Genomic DNA, 19,630 nt, shown 5'->3' with positions numbered 1-19,630 from the left:
TCCATGGTCCTAGAGCAAGGCGCACGCGCCAAGTGCATACAATCCTTTCTGGCTTCTCGGAACCGCAAATGCCCTTTCAGCGTTGAGCATTTGCCACACTTTGCCTATTCTCTCGACACATCTCTGCCGAAAAATTTGGCCTTGACCCAGTCGAAGAAAACCAGGATACGGTTGCGTGCTAGCAAGTCAAAATATCAGCGAAAGCCCACTCAACTAGAAAGATGACGGGAAATGACGGAAGATACTCACTGCTAAAGCACATGCTCAAATAGGCGCTCTTCCAGAACAGATACGTCATAGTACCTCCGCTCGCAATGTTCCCGCTAAACCAAGACACGTCCGCAACCGCTTTCTCGGCGCCAATGTATGCGAGTGATCCTTGATGTGAATAGCTAAACGGACCGATCTGCTTGATGCGACGGAGTTGGCGCTGGCGCTCGTTGATTTCTTCTAAGATGACTTTGCGTTGGTCTGGGTTTGCGGTAGCCTGCTTGGCAGACAAGTCACGTAGTTCAGCTTCGATGGCATCCGTCTTGGCCATGGTGTTGAAAAGACGAGCAAGGAAAGTTCCTTCTTGAGCAGCAACTTGAGCGGTGGGTGCGTAATTCGCCACGGCGCAGTCGCCAACAGCCCAGATATTCTCGGTGCCATTAACAACGAGGTATTCGTTAACTTCAAGGCCACGGCGAGCCTTCGCTTGAGCTGGGATTTGGGACATGAGATCCTTGACAACGGGACGAACAGCATTACCGGTGGCCCAGACAAGCAGTCCATAAGGAATCTTCTCCACCACTTTGGAACCATCGGGATTCTGGACTTCGGCTTCAATGTACTTGTCGGTAACGTTCTTGACCATAGTCTTTGTGCGGATCTGAATATGCTCTTCCTTGAAGGATGACTCGGTGTACTCGATCAGCTGCTTGCTGAACATTGGGAGCACGTTGGGCAAAGCTTCAACCAGAGTGACATGAAAATCGTCTTTGATCTGAGGGACCCATTTTTGTAGATCTTCCATGAAGAAATCCTGCAGTTCGCCAGCAAATTCGACACCAGTTGGACCGCCGCCGACGACGACCATGTGAAGAAGACGCTTGATTTCTTCGGGGCTCTGATCCTTGAACGTTGCAGTTTCGACACAGTCCATGATTTGTTTGCGAATCTTTTGAGCATCTCCGACTTCTTTCAGGAAACAGGCATGTTCACGGACACCAGGGATTCCAAAGGTCGCATTTTCGGCTCCTACACCCACAACAAGTAGGTCGAAAGGAATCTCAGTCTCCATGGTGTCACCCTTGATTTCCGAGTCATCTTTGGCGTAGACAATCTTCTTTTGATAGTCGATCTTTGTGCATTCGGCTTCATAGTACTTGACCTTTGCCTTCTTGTGTCGCAGAATGTTCCGGATGGGCTCCATGATCGACCGATGCTCAATAGTACCAGTGGTGCACGAGGGCAGCAGAGGGGTGAAGAGGAAGTAGTTGCGAGGCGAGACGACGACGACATTGTAGTTTTCAGTGTCCAGGTTCTTGAGCAAGGAGACGGAGCCCCAACCGGTACCTAAGCGTGTCAACATTCAGTGTCAGCTTTGCGTGGACAGGAAAGGAGAAGCGTGCGCACCGAGAATGACAAGCGTCTTCTTGTTTGGATCTGGGTCAAATTGCTCCTTTGGATTGCGACCTTCATAGATCTGGTAGGTGACATATCCTAGGGCGGCAAGCACGGAAAGATAGGTCAAGCGCCAGGTCCAGACGAAGAATCGGAAGCGCTTCTTCGGTTTGGGTTCCGGGGAAAGATTGACTTGGGGGGCATCGGCGTAGTTGCGACGGAAGGATTGTTGGACAAGGGGCCGGGACACCAAAGAGGACGTTCTGGAGGCGATTGGAACTGGGAAACTTGAACTGCGACAGGTGGAAAAAGCTCGCATGGACCAAGGCCTGGGTGACGCCATTGGGAGGCCGGGCATCATGCGCAGGGAGAATTTGCTCGCCATGGTGCTCGCGATGGTCGAGATGTGGGGGACTAAGGCGAGATCATGAAGCCCATCAGGAGGTCAGACGAAAACGACGAGGAAAAAATGGCGGCAGGGAGTTTAAGTATAAGAAGGGTTGATGTTGAGTGAAGGTTATAGAGAATAGGTTAGAGAGGCCAGAGATCATTATTTTGGAGAAAAATACCAGGGAACCGGAAGCGGAGTACGTAAGGAAGGATTTGGATTGGGGGGTCTTGGGGGTCGCAGCTGGCAGTCGCAAGGTCGCATTAGTAGCGTCAGGGCTGAATGCAATTGGAGTGGATCTGGTGTGGTTGCTTTTACCCAGTACCAGGAGCCACAGGAGCTGCAAGCTGATGAGGATGATCATGATGATAAGCGGTGCTTGTGGTTGCGGCCGGGATAATTCTAGCGATGGTGGCGACGAACTGCCGGCCTATTACTGGGTAGTGGACCCTAGGCACTAGCGGACGGCTGCACTAACGCAATGGAGCTACGAGAACGATTTGCCTACTTCATCCCTAAGATCTTTTAATAATAGCAGAGTACTCGGTGTTGTACCGAGTATTTCGTGCAGAGGTTGTTCAAGAGACCTGGGAGAGAGATTCGTCACTCTCTCATCCACTCACCCATTGGAATTGGAATTGGAATGACTGTTTTCATGGTACTCTGTACTATCTGATACTCCTCCGATCACTTCGACACCCACGTTTTCCCGTATTGGACAACACTTGGGCCTTTGCGGGCTCCGCATGCCTCTTTTCGTCCCGGATCCTCCTTACATAATATGGAGTCCACATCTCAGCGGACTATTGTCCCCGTCTCTCCCTACGCCCACTCGGCTGAATGGAATGGGTCCATGTTCTCTCGCAGATGCGCCCGTCGATGCTCGTCCTCGCGTCCTTCACGGCCACAGTGATCGCTCTATATCCGAAGGGCCAATGGCTTCTTCCCGCTCCCTTGCTCCGAAACCCCCTTGTTTCTCTCACTCAGCCTTGTCTCGGCATTGAGCAGCTCAATTGCAACCCGCTACGTGATCGCGTCTTGCGTAGGACAAGAACATCGAGAACCCCCTCGACTCGAAGAATTAATCATTCAATCACTAGGCCGTCCATCACACAGCATGTCAATCACTCAATCAAGCCCCTTTCGTTATCTTAGAAGAATGATTTTTGGGCAAAATCTCAATATGCTTCCTGTGCTTCTTCTGCCGTTGTAAACAACTTCACCACCCAAGTTCTCCGCCACCGGCCTGCCGGCCTGCTGGCCCTTCCTCCGCCACATAACCACAGAATGCATCATGGAATGCTTCGACTCTCTCGGATCTGGGCACATCTTCGACCACAGCTTGGCCTATCCAAAACCACAGACCCGAAATGGACACACCTGGTAACCTTGGACACTCGTCTCGACAACGCGTCCTAACTGGTCTAGACTCTCCATTTGGCTTGCGGCGGGTGATACATCGCCACAATTTGTGCATTTTTGCAGTTCGTTGCCCCATGTCATGTCAGGCAAAACCCCTACTCCACATTGTTTTACACCAGACAAACGCCAAAGACCAACTCAACTTTCACTGCTCTTCTCCTGCTCTGATTTCTTCTCCGACAATATCTTCTCAGCCTCGGTTTGGCCCTCCGGTGTATACTCTGGTCCCGTTTCTTGATCCTCTTCTTCCTGTTCCTTGATCACCGACTGCCTCAATTCTTCCGAGTCCTGATCAGAAATTTGCCCTTCTTGAACCAGTCCGGAATGCCGCCGCGCTTCTCCCACCAGCATCTCAACTTCGCTGATCGCGAGTTTGTCTTTGGTCGTTTCCGTCTCCACCCCAATGTCCATCTTAGTGTTTTGTTGCAGCTTCTGCGGATCGAACCGAACAACCATGACAGAAAGGTTGTCTGTCGAGAAACGGGCTAATGCATGGTCTACTAGAATTTTCGAGGCAGCTTGTGGGTCGTTAACGTTGCGGACCAAGTCAACTGCTTCCTGGTCCGAGCAGACATCCCATAACTATTCCATGTTAGTATGGTACGCCGAAAATAAAAAGAAAAGGATCCATTCATGAGCTTACTCCATCACAGGCCAAGATCAAGAACTCATCTTGGTCAGGCTGAATCACGGTTTCCGTTGTATAAGGATGCCCGGTTACCAAGTCTTTGAGATACGAGTCCCCCAATGCTCGCGTCACGGCCAGCACCCCGTTCACCCGGTTGTTCAGTATCAGGCCTCCAGCTTTAGAAATCCTTCGTCCCTCATTTTCGTCCATTCCTTTGTGATCGTACGACAGACGAAGCGCCTTCCCATTGCGACACAATACAATTCGGGCGTCACCAACATTAGCGGTGTACAGTACTCTTTGTCGCGTAGCTTTTTGCTTGGCCTCTTGTATCGCTGCTGCCGCCGCTTCAGCCGTTGAATTGGATCTGGGGGTAGAGTCTTTTCCGTCTTTCGGTGAGTCATTGTTCTTCTCGTTCTTCTCTGCCTCTTTAGCTGCTGCAGCGGCCAACGATGCAATAGCCTGAGAACCCGTAGCAGAATGGTTGGTAGGGACGCGGTCTTCCCACCGCAGGACCGCAGTGATTGCTGTACAACCACTGTTCTTAAGCGGTAATTTCTCTAATTGATTGTCGGCCGAAGTATATGTCTGATCAAGCAACTCTGGAACTGGCGTGTTAGGATACTTGCGCATTAATTCTTCCAGAATGACATGCAATTTCTTCCCACACCACTCGGCGGCAAAGGTGCCCGCATGCCCGTCAAAGATAGCAAAATAGCCATTGTCCGTCTCTACCACATGCTGGCCCGAATTGGAGGGGATGGTGCTCAGACTGTTTCGATCTTCTCTGGAGCTTTTCTTGGATAATGAGGTGTCCGAGGAGAGTACAGGCGCAGGGGTGCCAAGAAAGTTGTAAAGATATGAATGTGTGTCTTCCATGGTACGGCGACATTTCTTGTTCTTGTCTTCCGTCACGCCAACCAGGAAAGACGAATTAGGTGTAGGCTGCGACTCGCCGGCCGAGTTGTTCAACGAGCCTTGCGGTACGCTCAGCGCAGCATCAGTCTTGGACAGTCTCTGCATGGGTGTCTGGGGTCCGTCCTTGTCACCGTGGATCAGAGAGTTCTTGGCCTGGGTAAAGATCTCTTTTGCTTTGGCACTGCTACTCCTCCGCTTCTTGGGATCGGCAGTAGGCGAAGCAGAGATTTCTTCTCCCGGTTTTCGAGACTCGGATTTGGGGCTCAGGTCGTTGGTCTTGACGGTGATGCTGCCTCCTGGTGAGGTGGGGCCATTGTGGTTGCTGTCAGTGCTGATTCGGGTGGGTGTGTTGTCGGAATCTGCATCCTTCTCCTTCTTGCCTCCAAAGACGCGATTGAGAAACCCTCCAGAGGAGGTTCTCCGATCGGTTGTGCCCGCCAGCTTGAAGACGACGAAAAGACGCTGGGAGCCTCGGACTAAATGCCAGGAGTTCTCGACCGAACGAATTGGAGTAAACGAGGGCCGAGGAGCTTAGAGAGTGTATAAGCCAGAGGGCTTTCAAGCCGCGTTCTGATATCCGACTGAGGGCTAGAAATACCGGGTAGCTTGAGGATGGATGAAGAGAGGTGCGGAGAGGCGAGAGGCTTGGGTCGTAGGGGAGTGGCGAGGATAGCGAGAGTGGCGGTTTCGGCGAGCCGAGAGAAGTAGGGCCGCAGTGTTCGGGAGGTGATTGATGAGGAGGTGTATATATGGACTGGCGAAGCACGATGCTGATCAACACACCGAGGGACTCGAGGCAATGCAAGGCCTGGTCACGAGCTGGTCGGTCTAGTTGCAGGCAGAGGAACGGGATAGTATGAGGTCAGTAGTGATAGCGCTCGTTTAGGGGGGGGAGCGAGGTAGGGAGCGAGGAAGTGGTACAATAATTTATTGGTTAAAAGATGAGGGATGATGGACGGATGGGAAGATGGAGGTGGCAGTGCGCAGTCCAGCAGGAGGAGAATATGATGACCTGGTGTCGCCGGCGATGGGTGACGGGTGTGGCTTGCTGTTGGTTTGGTTTGGTTCGGTTTGCTTGTTTGTTCTTTCCACCTCTTGCTGCGACTTTCTCAATCAGATCGCCTGGTGTTTGCGTTGGATTTGAAGTTTGTGGGGGAGGGGAAAACCAAAGGTGGGCGAGAACCAGAGAGGTCCGGGAGGCCGCAAATGACCACATCATCCGACGTCAATAATTTCTCCTCGCCCCTGCCCTCGGTACTAGCGACCTAGGGACTTAGGAATTTTACCCAGATAGGTACATAGCGAGGTCGGTGCCTGGGTGCCTAGAGATCAGGTCATGAGGCGTCTATGCCAACAAACCCTTCTGCCTGCCCCTTTAAGGCACATAATTTGTTTGTGTTTGTGTTTTGTCTACTCTCTGTACTCCATATATGCACACGCCACACGCACACAAACGGGGGATCAAAGGATACACAGCCCAACATCCAGCCATTATTGTCGTTATTTGTCCTCCGCCCCGGAACACCGAACACCCCCATCACCGACACCGTGAGAAGCAAGACCCCGCTCACCCGCCAGTTTCTGGCTGGCGCCCACTGGCGAGTGAGTCAGTCAATCTCATTAGGGGCTTGCCCACCAACTGTCCAGTGTCCGGCTGGCCCCTGGCTTGGTCGATGGGAGTGGCGACGATGATTCGGCCGAGCAACTCGGCCGCCTTTGTTCAATCTCTGCAAAGACCAAGAGAATATATAGGTGCCGATCTTTGCAAATACACCACCGGGGACGAGGGACAAGCCATCAAGATCCACATCGTCAACCAGCTCCTTGACCGATCTACGGTCGCTCCCACACCTTTTGGCGACAATCACCAACAGCTTATGAAGGTTGAACAAAGGCGCTCTGGGTAACCAAACAATCTATCTAACCACGAGTAACTGCGTTAAGTCCGTTCGCCGCATCGCGCTCTTCCCGAACACCGTCAACAGCGAGCCCACTCGTACGGATCCTAGATCATGCCATGCGGGCCTTAGTTTTTGGTTCTTCAACTCGAGACTGTTTCATCGTCTGTGCTACTGACTGAGGAGCCTGCCCCATGAAGGAGTGGGCCAGCGATGGCAGAGCTGCCTACTGCGGTCGGGAAAGTCGGGTACGAGACCTCCCAGATTTCTCCGTATCAAACTTCACTTCGCATTCTTCGGGGTACAGACGATAAGGAATCCTGGAAGGGACCCTGGCACACGGCCGGCTCTGTCCTGAACTGGAGGCAGCTGTCTATGTGTAGAATTATCGTAGCGAGAGACTCATACACGCAGCGCAATATGCAGCAGGTATCGGGCCAAAGTATGAATCACTTTACCTGCATCGTAACAGACTAAGTGCATCTGGAGTCATAACACTTAAGCCGCTAGCATCAATCATCCAAGACTACTTCTTCATGGCCTTCCGGGGACTGGTTTGTCGTTAGCATCGAGGACGTGTATCGGGCAACCAAGCACTCTGAAAAAGAACTGGCCCCTTTCAAAACTGCCACAGGATTTTCAGGAGACTTACTTCTTCTCCAACAGCCGGCACCACTTCCTCCATTCACTCGCTGCCTTCTTGAACACTGTCTTCAGATCCTCCTTGACCTCCTGTATCTCCCAATGTTCATCCTCCCAATTCTTCTCCTCGGTCTCACGGCTGGGCGACCACCCTATAGCCTCTAAAATGTCGCTTTCTGTCGGAGAGTGCTCGTAGCGCGGGAACAACTTGGAATCGGCCTTGTGGCATTCTGCTTCGAGATACCTGCGAAGGACTTCGAGGCGTTGGGAGTGTGTGAATGTGAGTTTCAACTTGTTGGATTCGTCTTCATGGTTGGGAGATGACTGAGTCGAGCTGGTCAACCTCTTCGTCACGGATCTTGCGGTCTTCGCGCCACGAAAACTTGCGTATGCCCAAACCGTATCGATCTCGCCCAACCCACCGAACGGCCAGATAAATGTGGCTAGGATATCAATTCCGTAAGCCACTGGCATGAGCCCGGTCGCGATGATGGTGTCTCTCTGCGCCTTGGATTTTGTGCGCAGCATTGTATTGACGAACTCTTCGCGCATCTGCTGGTCCGTCAGGTTGAGGGTAGGTGGGTATATGAATACCATTTCCTCGACTGCCACAGTCTTATGCGTTTCGGCGCCTTGGTGGTCTTTCTCATCATCAGAATGCGACGGGTGGGGACCGGGAGATACACGGCCTAAGAAATCCAAGTTCGAGGACGTGGTCTTGTGAATGGCCCAATCAATCCCGCGCGTCGCTTTAGATTTGACACCCTTCCAACTGGCCGTTTTGGCGGTGCTGGTCTTGGCGGAGCGGACTTCTTCTTGCCACTTCCGCTGGACCTTGTGCAACTTGGCTTCCTTTTCGCCTTCAGCGGGCTTTTGCAGTGGAGGAGGTGGCGGCGTGTAGATCATAAAGCGGGCTGGTATGGTTTCTGGATCAACATTGGGAAGTACTGGACGCGGGAACGGAACCAAATATCCTATCAGCTTATGCGGATCGCGGATATAGTGGACGAGATTGGATGGGTCGTCGTTACTGGCAAACGTCTGTTTGTAGCGCTGGGGCGGTGGTTGGAATTGCTGGAATTGTTCGCCGGGAGCGTATGCAACCGGGTTGTAAAGAGGCTGTGGATAAGGAGTAGTCTGGGCTTCAAGATCGAAATTTCCCTCTGGTGCCTGGGCACTAGGTCTTTGCGGGAGTGGCGGGCCCGGAGGATCGTAGCTTGGTGATGTGATTTCGTGGGGTCGCGGCCGTTGAAGGGGAGGTGGTGGGTAACTCGAATACTGTCCTTGTGGTTGATATACAGCAGCAGGATGATTCATGCTGATGGGCTGTTGTTCGGAATAGCAATTGGGGCTCTGAGACGGATCCGCCATTACAATCGCATGCTAGACTCGATCAACTGTTCTCTGACTACTAAGGACATGTATGGGCGTAGAGAGCAGATATATCCAGGGAATCTCTGTAATGATATTAATATGGGTCCCGTACATCGTGCAGTCTAAGTACTGGGTATATTGGGGTATGAGTGATGGGGACGTGCTTCACGACGAACATGACGTCAATCTCGAGGGCAACTTTCACTAGCGCTATTAGCGCTACTAGCGTCGTGCTTCCCGCTATTTCCGAGCCTGCACGCGCAGGCAGCCGCCCATCATCTTCCATCATTCCTCACATCAGCCTCCTCAGCCACTGTAGTTGTCGTATGCGGGCAAGAAACCGCACAAGTAAGCGAGGGGTGAAGATAAAATTTCATATTATCGCTGATTTTGCCGTTTAAGCCGGAAGCTGAATTTGTACAAGAAGACATTAGTCAATGACAGACCAAGGGGAGAAAGTCCAGGCTCGTCCAGGCTCGCTCATATACCTGCCCATCATAGTCGTATACCACCACCCCATAGGATTACGTCTCTCTTCTCCATCGCGTCTCCATCTGCATATCGTATCCCTTATCAGGCTTCAAGCACGCGATTGGGGACGCGTGGTCATAGGGCATAACCACCCACTGATCCAGGAGGCCCTCCCTCCAGATCAATTCCTACTACTCGCCTCCTCGCCTCCTCACTGTCCCGCACGAGGTTTCCAAAGTACTTCCTCGCAACCTCACTCTCCTTCATTGTCTTCGTAACGTCTTCTTTCCTCTGTCTTAGTTCTTCCACGTTCTGGGCAAGGTCGGCTGTCAATTGCTGGGCCGGGTATCGGAGGACGCGACGAACTTCAGAGGCGATTCGGTGAGCGTTACTGTGCGTGTAGTCCATTTGGGCGAGTGTGGCCGAGAGTTTTTGTGCGAGACGTGGTGGAAGGCTTTGTGGGATGGTTGAGAGAATGTAGGCCACTGCCAATATAGCTATAAAAGACCTCGTTAGTTGAAGTTCAACAGTTGATGGGGTAGCACCAGTACTCACCAGCAGCAACAGCGCCTGGTACGATCAACCTCCTGAGATTCCGGCTCCCAAGAATTTTGGCCGCACCAAATGCTCCATCGATCCAACCAACACCGCCAACTGCCCTGGTACCCAGTGTCCCAGCAACAGTCAGCGCAAGTCCTGTACCTACCGTCTTCTCCTGTCGCTCCCACATCCCAGCAATGTCGAAGAAATCCCATATATTCACATCCGTATCCACAGACCGTACCAACGCGTCTTTCCGTCGTTGAAACATCTTGTCCGCCGCGAAGTTGAGATTCTCATAGCTATCTCCCACATGCAACAAACCAAGTGATTTGATGTTGTTGACGCCCTGCACAGTTGTCGCCCGCCCATAGTTCTCGCAACTGGCGACTGCCATGGAGATCTGATCTAGCATGGCAATGCGGAGGTCTTCTGCGTATTGGAATGCTGAGAGTATGCCAGGGTATTCGATGCCGTGGTCTTCTTTGCCTACGTTTGCAATAGTGCTGGTAAGAGTTGATCGTGTGTGGTTGTACACCTCGGTAGATGTAGAGTCGATTCCTTTCTCGACTTGTTCCGAAACGGCGACACGCTGTTTCTGCTTGTCTTCAAATTCGGGTTCGATCTCCGAAAGCTCTTTCGATACCCTGTCAAGTTCGGATTGTGCAACGTCGCGGTTCACGGTAGCGAGGACATTCATGTCGCCTAGGCAGTTCATGAGATAGGTCTTTGCGGGTGCGAGCTTCGAGCGTGCTCTCTTTTCCAAGACGAATCTTCGGAGCGCACTCTCTAGGACTTCGAAATCTCGAATCTTCTCCTTGTCTTTCCCTTTTCCCTTGTCTGATCCACCACCACCACCATCATCATCATCATCCCCAGGAGGGCCTGATCCACCTCCACCTCCACTTCCACCGCCGTCGGCTCCGCTGGTAAGTAACGAAGGCACCATAGGAATGGCATTGCTAGATACGAAATGGACCAATTCCTGGGCCTCTTTCAATGTCTGGGGGCTTAGTTTAGCTAATTGGTCCAGAATCATCTTCTGGCATCGTTGCTTGTCACGGATGTTGTCAAACCCATTGACCACCATGAAGATGTAAGCTTTCTCATGCGCAGCTTGCCAGATGAATTCCTTGGCGGAGAGAGTGAAATGATTTGCTGCTGAAACCACGAAAACAACCACGTCAATTTCTTCTTGTCGGGCAAACACAGCTGTGGTCTTAACCGAGTCCGAATTCAAGCCGGGTGCATCAATTAGAGCTATGTCGACAACGCCGTTGTTCAGTAAGGATTGGTCGATCGTTCTGATATCCTTGACGTAGACCTTGCATTGCATGTAACGGTCGTTGTCAACGACAATCTTCTCTAGGTCTTGCAATGAATATGAGTCGTAGGTGCTTTCATCGTTTCGATCGTACACCGAATCTTTGTGAACAGCATGAACCTCTTCGACGCCACCATTCTCTTTCGCATCCAGCACCTCACAGAAAATACTGGTACAAGGTTGTTGATCTTCAGGCAGAATCTTCCGGCGTAGGAGGGCGTTGCAGAAGGTCGATTTTCCAGCATTGAGATCACCAGTAACCAGGACTTTGCTTGAGGTATCCTCTATTCGATCTCGGAGGGCCAGTAAGTGCCGGACACTCTGGCTTATTTTGCCATCCAGTAGTGACGCAATTGACTTCTTCTCCAGAGAATGAACGAGTTCTGTTTGAGACAACGCGCCGACTTTGAGGTCGAGTTTTAAAATGGAAAACTCTTGAGCGATTTGTGGCGTGATGAGTCGTGGTTCAGGCGTCCGCCTGTGTTGTGCCTGCGAACTTGACTCTCCTGTCGTATCTTCTCCCACTGAAGTTCCCGCTCTTCTCAAGGCTCCTGGCCGATCTTGTACTGCCTTTTTGAGAAATACTTGCCGTGATAGATCTGTCGCTTCTCTTGTCGACTTGGCTTCTCGCAGGACTGGTCTAGCCAACTCCTTCTCTTTCTCTTCTTTCTGGACGTAAGGATAGTGCGCGGGCCATTGGGTATTCATCTCCTGTAACTGTTTCAGCAGTTCAACGGTTTGCGAGATTGCTTTTGCAAGGGCGACGCGGTTTTGATTGTAATAGAGTTGATGCACATGACTGGCGAGGGATCGCTTCTCTGTTTCTGACATTCTTGTAGGTTGTCCGCTGATTTGAGGAGTATGTACAGGCGTCGGTCTGTCTCTGAGAAGTTCGTCCTCCCATGCGCGCATCTCGCCACCGGATTGTTGTACGTCGCTTGCCATGCTGCCATAGCCGGAGTCTCGTTCTAGTTGTTCCATAAGAGCTGCAGCGTGAGACGGTTGTGACCCAGTGCCGACAGTCATGTAGTCGGGTCTGTAGCCAGATGGGCGAATAGGGCTGGGCGATGTCATTTCGTCCGGGCCCATGAAGGAATTGGGATCAGGATCGAGGGATGCCCGCGAGGATGCCTGGCTGGGTTCGTCGGCGTAGTTCATCTTCGAAGTGCTCTTCAGGGATCCTTGATCGACCGTTGCGAGGTTCAGCGCCTCGATGGGTCATCTAGGTTAATAATAATGCATGTAACTGAAATTGCAAATACTGAACCGTGGGTGTTTCCCGTCTGCTGAAGGAGAAAAAGTCGCAAGTCGCAGTTTTGGGGTGGCCAGAGGACCAAGCTCCGACGTTCTTCCGGCAACATCACTGGCTGTGACAATGGCTCGCAGTTCCCCGTTCTTGCCCGTTCTACGATCGCAGCCTCGACCTGTGCATTAGGGCCTAGTAACTATGATAAATTCTATTACGCCAGTTCTTTGAACACATTCCTATATCTGACTGACCGTACATAAACTTGCACTTTCTTCCTGTCACTCCTCGAATATCTCAACATGAATGTGAGTCTCTACCGTCTCTTGTCCGAAACCGCCTCTACCCCGCTAACTACCCGATATCAGATCATAGAATGGGCTTTCGGCAAACGCATGACCCCGGCCGAGAGGCTACGTAAACACCAACGTGCTCTGGAAAAGACGCAACGAGAACTCGACCGTGAGCGTGTAAAGCTTGAGAATCAAGAGAAAAAGCTTGTGGCAGACATCAAGAAGAGCGCAAAGAGTGGGCAAATTGGAGCCTGCAAGATCCAGGCGAAGGATCTGGTCAGGACGAGGAGGTATATTCAGAAGTTCTACCAGATGAGGACGCAGTTGCAGGCTATTAGTTTGAGGATACAGGTAGATTCTCCTAGAACTCTTTCACGGTGGGAATGGCCGCTGACCAAGCCTGTGTGTGTGAGCAGACCGTCCGGAGCAATGAACAGATGATGCAATCCATGAAAGGTGCTACCATGCTACTTGGGAGCATGAATCGCCAAATGAACTTGCCGGCCCTACAGCGAATTGCTATGGAGTTTGAACGCGAGAACGATATCATGGATCAGCGCCAGGAGATGATGGATGATGCCATTGACGATGTCACCGGCTTGGAGGACGAAGAGGAAGGGGAGGAAGTGGTGAATCAGGTGCTGGATGAAATTGGTGTCGATTTGAACAACGCGGTAAGATCGATCCTGCATTTGGGCGACCGGAGACTAATTCTACCCTCCAGCTTGGGGAAACGCCGACTGGGATACAGAAGGCGGCAGTCCCGGAAGGCCGCGTTGCTCAGGCTATAGGTGGCGGAGGCCAGGATGATGATTTGCAAGCTCGTTTGGATAGTCTTCGAAAGTAAGACTGAGAGCAGGAATATCTCGAAAGAAGGGTTGCATGTTGAGCACGGCGCCAGGCGTCGGAGTAGACGGAACAGGAACAAGTCTTGGTTCTTTTTCTTTTTCGGGGATAAGTCTCTATCATTATGATCCAATCCGTTGAGAGAGACTTTACAACACGTCCGCTGTCGATCCTCTTGGTCGGGGCGTCTGATGATCTAAAACGGTTCATTGAGAATGGCTAAATACTTAGAAAAGAAAGTTTCCGTGTCCGGAATATGATATCCTGTTATAGGTGAGCGACCACGACAGTGCCCCCGCGTTAATGGATGAATAGATCTCATGATAAATAGACCGGAGCTCTATCAGCGAGTCCAATCTCAGAGTATGGCTTCTGTTTCATTCTACCATCTCGCCATCTTGCCCACTTCCAAGACGAACATCGGCTGCCAGCGTCGATGCTCCAATCTTTTAGGCAGTCAATAGTTCTGTGCGAGCTCTTTTGATGTTACAATGCATAGAGAGCACACCATCCGCTTGTATCTTCCTCAATTGGTCAACTCTATTGTGACAGGTTGACCTAGAGGAGCACCAACGTTGCTGTACGCTCCCTGGATATTTCCTGGTTGTCTAGTCAGTCCTTCCATGACTCGATAAAATACAGGCAAATACGTCTGCAAAACACATGTGGTGTTGCTTGGTACATACCAGGAGGATAATAGTTGCAAACCGTGAAATATTGTGTGAAATCGGCATTTACCACTCCGTCAGCACAGAACTGCGTTGCGCAGCCCACTTGTTGAGTGCCCTTCCACACAATCTGTGAGAAATGGCCCCATGAGTCGAATTTGCTGGTTTCCACATTGTCTACTTCGTAAGGGAGTGGGTAGTTGGGCATCTCCTTGTTGTACATGTCGTTACCAATCATGACTGGCACCTGCGTGGAGGTGTATCCAGCGCCAATGTTTTGACCGTAGCCGCCGCCACCAGCCGTGCTGTAAAAGGTTGAATAGCTTAGCTCCTGTTTTCTTATTGGTCCAAAAAAGATAGAAGATATGCAATTACTCACGTGTTATGGGCATACACGCAGCTAGCTGCAATCTGAGCGGCAATCGTCGCTAGGTTGTTGGACCAGGTCAAATCAGCTGCGGAGTGGTTGCGACGGTGGACATTGTGGGCTTGAAGAATTGCATCGTTATAGGACAGAGAGCGAACATCATCCGTCACGATTGCCCCTTGTGCAACAGTTGTGGTCGTGGAGATAAGAACAGACGTGGTGAAGAGCAGGGTAGTGCTAGAAAAAGCCGAAGTGCTTGCTGAGGAAATGGTGGAAATGGTGGTTGACAGAGTTGTGCCAGAAGTAGAAGAAGTATATGTTGTGGATGACGAAGAGCTGCTTATGAAACTGCCACTGGGGGCCGAACTTGAGCTGCTGGATGTATTGCCAACGGCACCGCTAGAAGCGCTGATCGAAGATGAAGTGCCAACAATCGAGCTGGAAGTTGCTGAGGTTGCCACCGAGCTCGTTGTACCACCAGTGGGACCAACAGAAACACTGCGGAGTGGCGTTGTGCTGGAGCTTGCAACACTGGTCGAGGAGCTGGATGTGAATGAGCTGCCGCTGGTATTGGAAGTAGTCGTGGTTCTATCTCCAACAGGACCACCACCACTGCTGCTTGGACTGGATGTTGTAGTGCTATTGATGCTGCTAGTTGCACCACTTGAGCTAGTGGACGTGCTGAGAGAGGCAGAGGTGAAGGATGAGCTTGATGTTGTTGAACCGCCCATGCTGCTGCTGAAGGCGCTCGTCGAAGAACTAGAGGGGCTAGAAGACTCCGAGGACGTAGAGCCTTCAGTAGGGCCAGTACCGCCGCTACTAGACGAGTAAGAGGTTGTTGGCACAGAGGTGCTGGAAGAATCGCTGGGGCGAGTCGCATAGCCATAGGCAGGTGCACTCGATCCTATGGAACTGCCAATAGGAGCAACGTTAGAGGATGAACTGGAGGACTGTGCAGTTGATGTTTTGGTGTGAGGAGGCTCGAGCCAGTCGATCCATGGCTCATGCTCTGCATTTGTCGGAGCAGGACCAAAGATAGTCGTGAATTTTGTGCGAGTACGGGTCAATGAACCGGCGTCTTTTCCGTCCTCAGGGGTCCAGTCAATCCAGGCCAGATCATCAGTGGGCTGAGGGCTCGTCCAGATTGTAGTTGTCAGTCTAGGACCTTGACCCCCGCGAGTAGGCTCCAATTCAATAACGATGCCGGTTTTGGTCGTCATTGTGTCCGCAATGCCGTAGACAGCCACGATTGGACCTGCCTTGGCCACAGTCCTTCCAGCCGGTGCAGGAAAATGGGGGCCGATCGGTCCAAACGGTGGTTCTGGCCTTGGAAATATTTGAATATCTTGCCCACGAGCAACAGGTGTGGCTCTCACTTCCCCATTGCAGGGGCAGGATTGAATGATCCTTGTCGCCGTTTCCGTCACAGTGACATCCCCGAACCAGTCAATCCAGGAACCCAGGGCTTGTCCAATGACGGCTAGCACAACTAGCGTCGTTGTTGGAAACTTCATTTTGAGAAATAATGCTTAGTTGTATGATGCCGTTCGGGATGCTGTTGGCAATTCTGGTCCGAGAATGGGTCAGAAAAGGAGGAACTCACACTAGGAGGAGTGAGTACGGCGAGTCCACCTCTTGGTTTGAGAGTGAGGTTATGGAAAGAGAATTGGTAGAGAGCTGAGAAATCATTGCGGCGCCCAGAGAGTTTATCTTTTCCCGGTTACCCTCTTTAATCACTAAGTGGGAAACCGGCACATCCTGATGAGAGCCATGTTCAACGATGCGTTCGATACCCCTCCTCCGGTGGGTGAGTCGAAAGAAATTGGACTGCTGAAATGGACTGCTGTCATGGCAACTGCCCAAGTTCCGTCCTCGAATGGGCTCGGCCTTTTCCCTCTGGAGAGCTTGTACAAAACGGAATGCTGGGAGAACCTGAACGGAGCGGAGGAACAGGTCGCCCAGGAAACCATAATGCGACCTTTGAGAGAGAACAGGTTCTAAATCAATGACAGAAATGGTGCCGAAGAGGTGTAGACGTGGTATTTATCATTGGGTATCAGACCCTGCTCATACAGATAAATTACAAAAGGGGTTCGGACCGAGGAGAGGGGAGGATTCCAGCCATTTGGGTGTGGACAGAGGCTTTCTGTCTTGTACCACCTGAATGCTTGGTCTGAAGCTTACCTACCATTCCCAAAACAGTCAGGACAAGTCGAGGACGTGACACCTATGAAAGGGGAAATTGCGGACTAGTGGATAGAGGATATCGTGGGGTGTGTAACAGCAGACTTGATGGTGTGGACGAGGCTGTCAAAGACGTCAGGGTCTGGTTATCAAATCTGTATAGAGCGTACATTGTTTCCAATGTCAGCCGCACGGGAGAATGGGTTTGCAGACTCAAATACCTGGGTTGTCCATGGCGATGTCTGTTGGAAGCGCTCAATGCTTGCTGTGGCGCGATGTGAAACCGGAATTTGCAGGTTTCATTTGCGAATTTGCAAGGGAGAGGCTCGGGGACCCCGTCAGATTCGAAGTGGCCATGTCTGCGGCATTTCTCTGTCGAGATGGTCACAGTGCCAGCGATCTGTTTATGATTAGGTATGAAGAGGTCTTTTGGCAATGGCGTAGGAAGCTCAGGGGCAAGTCAAAGTGAAGGAGATGTCAATACAATAGCCACGAAAACCCTCGGATAACTATACTCCACAAAACCGGCCAGTTTGCCATCGCTCATTGGCTCCATGCCGGCTTCACCCGCAAACCGCGGGCGGCGGCCATTTCTACAGACAAAAGTGCAAAGGTGCTTCTGAACCGCCATAGATGGATGGCATATCTCGTCAATTTTGCCAAATGTAGTCTTGCGCAGTCCCTCACGGCAACGGATCTCCCGCTACATCTCATCAGCAATGTGTTGCACCAGCACCGGAAGCAATGGCTGATCGTGGAGATGATCCCGTCGTCCAGTCGAGAGTCCAGGGGCGGCCATTCCTGTATTCATGGGTCTGTCAGATTTCCTTGTCTCTTTCTTCTAGCTCACGCTGCCACAGAACCGACGCCTGCGTCATCTACACGGAATCTCTTTGCGAAATATCCATGTAACCTCAAGCAGCCCTAAGCTGCAGGGCAAGACGACTACCGACGATGACGCCCCCTACAATCTTGTTACCTCAACCAAGCGCGTGTTGCAGGAACACTCCAATCCGTCGCATCTAACCCACTCGCGTTCATTCACAAACCTCCCCACCGCAATCGACCAGGCTGCAATGGCCGGCGGGCCCCAGAGGGCTGCCACTTCCTTCGAGAGAAATGAGACAGGACAAGCCAGGCCTGGCGGAGCGAGACTCCGCAGAAGAAGCACCCTACACTGGGCAACAACGAGTCCCCGTGTCCGTCAGTCGACGCTGGAAGATATGGTTGTCAAGCGCCTAGCCGATACATGGGTGTCAGTTCATTGTCCAGGCATCCCCGAACCTGTGTACATCAGCGAGATCATAGAAAAATCCATGAATCCGAGCTTTGCATTCTTCGATTTGGACAGCAGCGGGCCGCGAATATCAAGATCGGACGAGTGTACCATTCGAATTTGGGCCAGGCCCTCCAAGACAGAAGACTATTGCCTGCTTGTTGAATTGAACCTGAACCTACGGTCTTTGCAATTCATTGGACGAAGCCTGGAGAACTTCCATCACCCGTTGCCTCAAAATTGCATCTTGCTACATCTGTCTGATGGAATCTACACCAGCTTCACAGATTTACCTGCTGAGCCCCATCCCACCGTCGAGCATTCAGTTGATCACAGAGCCGGCACCAGCAAACCGGGCTCTACGTTCGACGCCCTCATGCAGCTCGCGAATTTAGATGAGTGTATCCAGGATGCTGTCAATGTACGCTCGCAACTTGAGGAGGACATCAACAGAGTCCTTGCGGAGGCACGCGTTCTCACGGTAGATGACGAAGAAGAACCCGAAATCGATAACGACAACCCTTTGGCAAAGGCGGCGTTGGCGGCAGAGCAAAAACAACTCAGGCAGTTAAAGAAACGGCGAGAAGAATTGCAGGAATCTCTGGAACAGCGGAGATGTGCTCTTGCCGTGGGGCGTGATGCCGAATTCAGATGCAGGACTTTGGTCGAAGGAAGAGCAAAGGAGTCCAAAGAGCTCGAAACTCGGCTTGAACAGATTGCAAGAGATTCCAATGGACAGATTAGACGAATATGCGAGTCGCTCCTTGCAATCTTCCCCATCGAACCGCTCAAGAATCGGACACTTCAATTCACCATCCGCGGCATCCACCTGCCCAATTCGGTTTACAACGACACAAACCGAGATGAGATTGCCGCAGCTCTTGGTTATACTGCGCAATTGGTGCATCAGTTGGCGCTCTACCTGTCCGTTCCTTTACCATACCCAATTGAGCCATATGGGTCAGCTTCGTACATCTCTGATGTGATATCAATCGGGCTCAGCCAACGAAGATACCCTCTGCATCCGACCACCGTCCCATACAAGTTTGAATATGGAGTCTTCCTGCTGAACAAGGATATTGAGTTTCTTATGAACCGACGAGGTCTGAGGGTTCTTGATATTCGGCACACGCTTCCGAATCTCAAGTACCTACTTTACGTATTGACTGCAGGTCCAGGAGACATGCCATCGCGGAAAGCTGGTGGTGTTAGAGGATTAATGAGCGGTCGCGTGACACCAGAAATACTACGACGAGCTAGCGAAGACAGTGTCCGGAGTCTGCCGCTACCGCTGAAACCAGAATCCGATAACATGAAGACTGACGGGACTGTCGTTGGCAGCAGAGAAAAAGATGCCGATCCCTTTGTAACAACATCACCGGCGGTGGGCCTGCCATACCGACAAGGCTTCTCTGGAACAAGGAACAGATGATAAAGACTGGACAAAACTCCTGGTGTGAACAGCGACATGAGCTTCTAATCCGATGCTCTGTCTCCATTTTGGGATTCACTAAGCAGGGTGTCTACACCTCACGTGTTC

General features: G+C 51.5%; 7 protein-coding genes across 7 annotated transcripts; 2 read left to right on the top strand and 5 right to left on the bottom strand.

Moving 5' to 3' along the window:
* Positions 1–104: 104 nt before the first annotated feature.
* A1O5_10892 (NADH dehydrogenase) lies at positions 105–1,990 on the bottom strand (the record flags this gene model as incomplete). The annotated part of the gene is made up of 3 exons (XM_007751466.1): positions 105–178; positions 250–1,557; positions 1,618–1,990. 3 exons carry the CDS (start codon positions 1,988–1,990, stop codon positions 105–107), a joined length of 1,755 nt encoding a protein of 584 aa, XP_007749656.1.
* A 1,563-nt stretch (positions 1,991–3,553) lies between these two features.
* On the bottom strand, positions 3,554–5,066 carry A1O5_10891 (protein phosphatase; the record flags this gene model as incomplete). Its single annotated transcript, XM_007751465.1, has 2 exons — positions 3,554–3,997; positions 4,059–5,066. The coding sequence occupies 2 exons, from the start codon at positions 5,064–5,066 to the stop codon at positions 3,554–3,556; spliced, it is 1,452 nt and encodes a 483-aa protein (XP_007749655.1).
* A 2,441-nt stretch (positions 5,067–7,507) lies between these two features.
* Positions 7,508–8,818, bottom strand: A1O5_10890 (uncharacterized protein; the record flags this gene model as incomplete). The annotated part of the gene is made up of 1 exon (XM_007751464.1): positions 7,508–8,818. The coding sequence occupies one exon, from the start codon at positions 8,816–8,818 to the stop codon at positions 7,508–7,510; it is 1,311 nt and encodes a 436-aa protein (XP_007749654.1).
* Positions 8,819–9,481: 663 nt separating this feature from the next.
* A1O5_10889 (mitofusin) lies at positions 9,482–12,368 on the bottom strand (the record flags this gene model as incomplete). The annotated part of the gene is made up of 2 exons (XM_007751463.1): positions 9,482–9,843; positions 9,902–12,368. 2 exons carry the CDS (start codon positions 12,366–12,368, stop codon positions 9,482–9,484), a joined length of 2,829 nt encoding a protein of 942 aa, XP_007749653.1.
* Positions 12,369–12,758: 390 nt separating this feature from the next.
* A1O5_10888 (uncharacterized protein) lies at positions 12,759–13,596 on the top strand (the record flags this gene model as incomplete). Its single annotated transcript, XM_007751462.1, has 3 exons — positions 12,759–13,100; positions 13,163–13,423; positions 13,474–13,596. The coding sequence occupies 3 exons, from the start codon at positions 12,759–12,761 to the stop codon at positions 13,594–13,596; spliced, it is 726 nt and encodes a 241-aa protein (XP_007749652.1).
* Positions 13,597–14,207: 611 nt separating this feature from the next.
* Positions 14,208–16,144, bottom strand: A1O5_10887 (uncharacterized protein; the record flags this gene model as incomplete). Its single annotated transcript, XM_007751461.1, has 2 exons — positions 14,208–14,568; positions 14,643–16,144. The coding sequence occupies 2 exons, from the start codon at positions 16,142–16,144 to the stop codon at positions 14,208–14,210; spliced, it is 1,863 nt and encodes a 620-aa protein (XP_007749651.1).
* A 1,414-nt stretch (positions 16,145–17,558) lies between these two features.
* Positions 17,559–19,522, top strand: A1O5_10886 (uncharacterized protein; the record flags this gene model as incomplete). The annotated part of the gene is made up of 2 exons (XM_007751460.1): positions 17,559–17,627; positions 17,675–19,522. 2 exons carry the CDS (start codon positions 17,559–17,561, stop codon positions 19,520–19,522), a joined length of 1,917 nt encoding a protein of 638 aa, XP_007749650.1.
* Positions 19,523–19,630: the final 108 nt, after the last annotated feature.

The sequence above is a fragment of the Cladophialophora psammophila genome (assembly GCF_000585535.1).
Source record: "Cladophialophora psammophila CBS 110553 chromosome Unknown aczJe-supercont1.22, whole genome shotgun sequence".
Classification (NCBI taxonomy): domain Eukaryota; kingdom Fungi; phylum Ascomycota; class Eurotiomycetes; order Chaetothyriales; family Herpotrichiellaceae; genus Cladophialophora; species Cladophialophora psammophila.
Note: the sequence above shows the minus strand (reverse complement) of the source record. Positions and strands in the feature narration are given on the sequence as shown.